Genomic DNA, 5,939 nt, shown 5'->3' with positions numbered 1-5,939 from the left:
ACCTCAGCCTCCCAAAGGCGCGGGATTACAGGCTGAGCCACCGAGCCCGGCTGAGTTAATCTATTTTAACTTCCTTGGTTTGAGCTGAGGAGGCCGGGATCCAGAGAGGTCCCATGATTTGTCTAAGGTCATGTTGCAGTCTGGCCTAAAATAGCTTGACACTTGCTGAAGGAAAATAAATATGAGCCTTCCAGAGGCATGAGGACTTCCAGTTGGTAGCTGTTCCTTCAGCATGTTTTCCCTAGATTTAGATTCCATGTAGCGAGGTGCAGTACCACGGTTAACAAACACGCCCTCCTGAGGACAGCGCAGGCATGGTCACTGGGAGTGTTGTGCAGTGAAAGCACCATGGGTTGGGGGGTCCCAGCTTCAGACTCTTAAAGCCATTGCATTTCTCCGAACTGAATCCGGTCTCCAGACTGAGGGAATGCTGAGGGTGAATGTGCGCATGACATTTGCCCATGTTTGCAAGCAAATAACGGGACCCTGCAGTCAGAGTAGCTCACAAAGAGTGATTGCACGTGGTGACACTGCATCCCTTCAGGTGATGACAGAATGCTGATCCTACGAAGAGTGAGTGTGGACAAAACAGAGGATGTCATTGTTATTCCGATTCATATCTATGGTGGATCAGGGTCGTTAGATGTGCCAGTGCTAGCTGGCCAAGACAGAAAAGTCTATCCCTAAGATTCAGTTTCTTCATCTGGAAAAGCTGCAAAGCCAATGCCCTCTTTAAACAGTGCCATCTTCAACATTTCTTCCAGGGTTTTAACTGCACTGTCTTTCCCCATTCCTTCTCCAGGCTGGATGATAGATGCAGACAGTCGCCCAAAGTTTCGAGAGTTGATCCTTGAATTCTCCAAAATGGCCCGAGACCCCCAACGCTACCTTGTCATTCAGGTACAGACCCTAGTCTGCCCTTCCATCAGGAAAAGTCTTCTGATGAGTAAAGGATGTCATAGTGCTCTGTCTCATGCCAAGCCTCCCTGTGTCCTGGGTCACATCACTAAAAGCTCCGGCACATTAGAGCAAGCCTCTATCAAGGCATAGGCCACATTTGAAATAAGTGTGGCCCGGGAGCGGTGCCCAACCAGCTCCCTTCGGCCCTCCCTGCTGGACTCCTCCTCACACACAACCTTCCACACTCAGTCCCCGCATCATCCTCACGTTTCAGTCAGCCAAAGCCCAGCTCACGAAGAGCTGAGACTGTGGTGCCAGGCAAACCTGGCTTCATGTACCTGATCCCCGCTCCCCATATTGCCCAGGCCGCCTATCAGCCTGTCTCATTCCACAGTGTGGGCATGCCAAAACCCAGCTCACAGGGCCTTCGCAAAGAGTCAGCGTGACCTGTGCAAAGCGCCCTGCCCATCCCTCGCAGCACCAGGCACACCCAGCAAGTGGCGCTTCTTCCCTGTCTGTCCCTCTGGAGCTGCTGGCATTTTATGCGGGGACATCCATACAGAGCTATCCTTCAGAGAGCCAGGGGACTTTTACTGGAACAAGATCAGGCAAACATGCAGGCACCACTGACCACAGGCCCCTGCTCCCAGAGCCAAGATGGGGGATAGCATCTCTGCTGGCCTTTCTAATCGCCTCACAATCTCTGCGCCAGGGGGATGAACGCATGCATCTGCCAAGCCCCACAGACTCCAATTTCTACCGCGCCCTGATGGATGAAGAAGACATGGACGACGTGGTGGATGCCGACGAGTACCTGGTCCCGCAGCAGGGCTTCTTCAGCAGCCCCTCCACATCACGGACGCCCCTCCTAAGCTCTCTGGTAAGCACTCCCCACCTGAGCGCACTCTCTCTCAAGCGGGTTCACATAAATTGAATCTCAGAGAAAATGACAACCGTCTAGTAGGACTCACACAGAGACAAAGTCTGTTTTAAGCAAATGGAAAAGCCAGAGTCAGTGAATCAAGTAAGTGTATTGATCATTTTATTGCACCGCAACGACTTTGAGCTTCATCAAAGGTAGGCTTTGAGGTTCATCATGGAGCAGAATGATCACTAAGCCTAGATTTTCTAAAGTTAATGATTAAGACAAAACGAAGCCCCTTCCATGTGCTCCCTCTCTGAGACCCCCTCCTGCATTGGAGAAGCGGGGGTATGTGCAACACCCCGTGAGCAATGTCTGTTTCTTCTGCAGAGTGCGACCAGCAACAATCCCACCGTGGCTTGCCTCAATAGAAATGGGGTATGTATGGACACCTTACACACCAAAATTAACAGCTCTGTGTCACATAGAAAATGCCTGTCTTGACCCAAATAATCCTGACTTTGCTTCCTGCTTGAGTCCTCCCCTGCATGGCTTCCTCGACCCTTCCCTAAGGCCAGAAGTAGCTAGCTGTCCTCATCACAGTGCCATTCAGAGCATGGCTTGGGGAACAGGAGCAGCACCACCTAGCAGCCTGTTTAAAATGCAACTTCCTGCCAGACTCAGTGGCTCAGCTTGTCATCCCAGCACTTTGGGAGGCCTAGGCAAGTGAATTGCCTGAGCCTGGGCAACTTGGCGAGACTGCATCTCTACAGTAAATCAAAAATTAGCTGGGTGTGGTAGCACATGCCTGTAGTTCCAGCTACTTGTAAGGCTGAGGTGGAAGGATCACTGGAGCCCAGCAGGTCGATGCTGGGGTGGCTGTGAGCAAGCCACTGCACTCCAGCCTGGACGACGGAGTGAGACTCCAACTCAAAAAAGCAATGCAACTTCCTAGGCCTACTGACTCAGAATCTCTGGGGTGGCACCTAGTAATCTGTGTTTGAGTCAGCCTCACAGGTGATACCAATGCCTGACAAAGTAAAGTCCAGATCTAGACCTGCACTGTGCAGCGCAGAAACCACCAGCCCGATGTAGCTATGTAAACTTAAATTTTAATCATTAAAGTGGAATAAAATGGTAAAATCCAGTTCCTCATGCATGTGAAGCACGTAGTGGCCATGTGTGGCTAGTGGCTGCCATGTTGAAAAGTGCAGACTGTCTGACAAAGTGAAGTCCAGATCTAGACCTGCACTGTGCAACATAGAAGCCACCAGCCCCATGTAGGTATGTAAACTTAAATTTCAATCATTAAAGTGGAATAAAATGTAAAACCCAGTCCCTCACACGTGTGAAGCACGTAGTGTGCTAGTGGCTGTCGTGGTGAAAGTGCAGACCATACAACATTGCTGTCATCACAGAAGGCTCGTGGGGTGTATCGCCAGGCCCTGCTCCTCACCCTGGGGTGTGGCCCAGGGGCATGGGCACCCCAGGGGCTGGTTAGGAATGCAGACTCCCAGGCCTGCCTGCCCTACTCATCAGAACCTGCGTTCCAAGGAGACCTCAGGCGACTTTTGTCCACACTGATGTCCGAGCAACCCTGACTAGAGTAACTTTGCCTGTTTCCTCCTGCAGCTGCAGGGCTGCCCAGCCAAAGAAGACAGCTTCTTGCAGCGATACAGCTCAGACCCCACTGGTGCCTTGACTGACGACAGCATAGATGACACCTTCCTCCCAGTGCCCGGTGAGTGGCTTGCTCTGGAAGCAGTCATGCCCCTCAGCCTCCCCACCCCATCCAGCAGTAGCCAGTCTTCATCGCCCGGTGCCCAAGCCGGGGGCTTTCTTCCAGCTGATCCAGACACCTCTGGATCCAGACTGGCTGATTTGCAGATACAGGGAAGGGAGTGAGGAGCAGATCAATACAAAACGACTGAGCATGCGGAAGTCTTATTGTGTCTGGGTTGTTTGCTCTGGCTTGTTTTAAGAATGAATCTGCAGATCTTCTAGGATATGAAGCAAACCATAAACATATACGTGTATATATGTACATATGCATGCATGGTGTGACGTGTATGTGAGTATGTGTGAGTCTTATACTGGGGTGCCAAAAAATGTATATACATTTTAAGAGATGTTAAGAGACTTTTGCTGTAATCCGAAGTATCTGGACACTGATGGTAACCACTGTGAGCACCTTTTGTAATTGCAGAAGTCAGACACATGACTTGTTATTGAGTATTACAATTTTAATATAGTTTTTTCCTTTCTCAAAATGTGTATGCATTGTTTTGGCACCCTGGGTGTGTGTGTATGTGTGTACACATATATATGACAGATTCAATTCCTGTTCTCTCTCCTGACTCCATTCTTGATCTGTGAACACACATTTAATTATCTAAGCTTTATTCCAAGATACCCCAACCTGCTCACACACACACCTCAAGGCAGGCTATGCTCTGAGAACTTTACATTTGCAAAAGATACATGTGCCCATCGCTTTGAGAAAACAATTTATTTTGCTGCAAGAATGAGATAGTCATCTCCGAGCCTCCCCACCCTCTGTCATCAGCTGCCTCCTTGAAGATGTTCACAGAGTTCAAAATGAGCCCTAGAATTCTACGTTGCTGGGATGATGCTTTGCTGATTACTGCACCTCTGATTTTTTTCACTTTCAGAATACATAAACCAGTCTGTTCCCAAAAGGCCTGCAGGCTCCGTGCAGAACCCCGTCTATCACAATCAGCCTCTGAACCCAGCTCCTGGTAGAGACCTGCACTACCAGAATCCCCACAGCACCGCAGTGGGCAACCCTGAGTATCTCAATACCACCCAGACCACCTGTGTCAACAGTGTACTTGACAGCCCCGCCCACTGGGCACAGACAAGCAGCCACCAAGTTAGTCTGGACAACCCGGACTACCAGCAGGACTTCTTTCCCAAGGAAGCCAAGCCAAATGGGATCTTTAAGGGTCCCACAGCTGAAAATGCAGAATACCTAAGGGTGGCACCGCCAAGCAGTGAGTCTATTGGAGCATGACCGTGGAGGACAGCGCTGGCCATAAACACCCAGACTCCTCGGATATCTGGGCCAAGCCCCAGTGGCTCTTCAGGTCCTCATGGCCATGCCCATGTCAGCACTCAGCCCCATGGCTGTTCTGCCACGTCTGCTCCAGTGGGGCCCTCTCTCAACCAGGAGGTGCCCCTACCCCAGGGTCCTTTGGGAAGCTGCAGGTGCATCCTTTGTCTTCCAACTGTGAAGCTTCCACAAAAAGGCATCCAGCAAGAATGTTGTCCGTTTGAGCAGAAGTTTACCTATTTGGAAAAAAAATAAATATATGTAAGGATTTTTATCGGTTGGGGACCTTTGAGGTTTTTAACTGTCCTTATTGATTTTGATTTCAACGGGCTCTTCCAACGAGGAAGAAGCTTGCTGGCAACACTTGCTACGCTGAACAGTGACCAATGAGTGTGGCCACAAGTCTTGCAGATAACGCTCCACTCTTCCACTGCAAGTCAAGTGAAGATACAAGAAGTCCTCTGTGTCCCAAGTGGGCCTGCCCAGTACTGTATCAACTCATGGCAGGTACAAGAGCACACAACACTCTGCCCCTTCCTGGACAAGGAAGAAACAGGGTAGAATTCTTCCTCATCTTACTTTTGTATAAATGTCCCCATGGTACTTACTCCCCACTGTTTGAACGGTGTTTTCTAATTATGAGCATTAGACTTACTTGTTTATTTTTCATTCCATTGTTTTGAATTGTTTTCCTTGTGTTGCTGTCACGAAGTCAGCAAGAGAAGATGGTACGTCAAGTAATAACTAAGAATCTAGTCCACGTTTGATTCTTCAGTGTTTGGACCAAAACCCATTAAGGTGGAATAACAGTATGGAAGTTTGCAAAGGAACATGTCCCTGCACTTGAGCCTCAGATGAGATGCATCAAGTGTTTGGGGGCAGGAAGCTATAGAAAGTTACAACAATGAAGCTCTCTTAAAACTTCTTCAGCTGTCACCTCCAACCCCCAAAATTTAGTTTAGATGACTCATGGAAAATAATTTTCTCTTTTCACTTCACCCTAAAAGTTTTTTTTTACTCCAAGGGTATGTAGTCCTCCCTGTCAGCTGCCCCAAGAGCCTCTCCTTGCCCTTTGTAAAAGAAAAAAAGGGTTCTGGGTCTTGA

The 5,939-nt window shown here is 49.2% G+C and overlaps 1 protein-coding gene across 1 annotated transcript in view; it reads left to right on the top strand.

Annotated features, from left to right (window-relative positions):
- The window catches only part of EGFR (epidermal growth factor receptor), a 56,578-nt gene extending 51,617 nt beyond the window's left edge, over positions 1-4,961 (top strand). Inside the window, exons 23-27 of the mRNA XM_008065664.2 lie at positions 803-900; positions 1,613-1,780; positions 2,153-2,200; positions 3,395-3,503; positions 4,435-4,961. Of these exons, the coding sequence (XP_008063855.1) occupies positions 803-900; positions 1,613-1,780; positions 2,153-2,200; positions 3,395-3,503; positions 4,435-4,796 (785 nt within the window). The 3' untranslated portion in view covers positions 4,797-4,961. The remainder of the gene's footprint in view (positions 1-802; positions 901-1,612; positions 1,781-2,152; positions 2,201-3,394; positions 3,504-4,434) is intronic.
- Positions 4,962-5,939: the final 978 nt, after the last annotated feature.

Source organism: Carlito syrichta, unplaced genomic scaffold (assembly GCF_000164805.1).
Source record: "Carlito syrichta isolate Samal-C Ts95f unplaced genomic scaffold, Tarsius_syrichta-2.0.1 Scaffold308743, whole genome shotgun sequence".
Classification (NCBI taxonomy): Eukaryota; Metazoa; Chordata; class Mammalia; order Primates; family Tarsiidae; genus Carlito; species Carlito syrichta.
The sequence above is the reverse complement of the archived record's forward strand: the minus strand, read 5'-3'. Positions and strand labels throughout refer to the sequence as shown.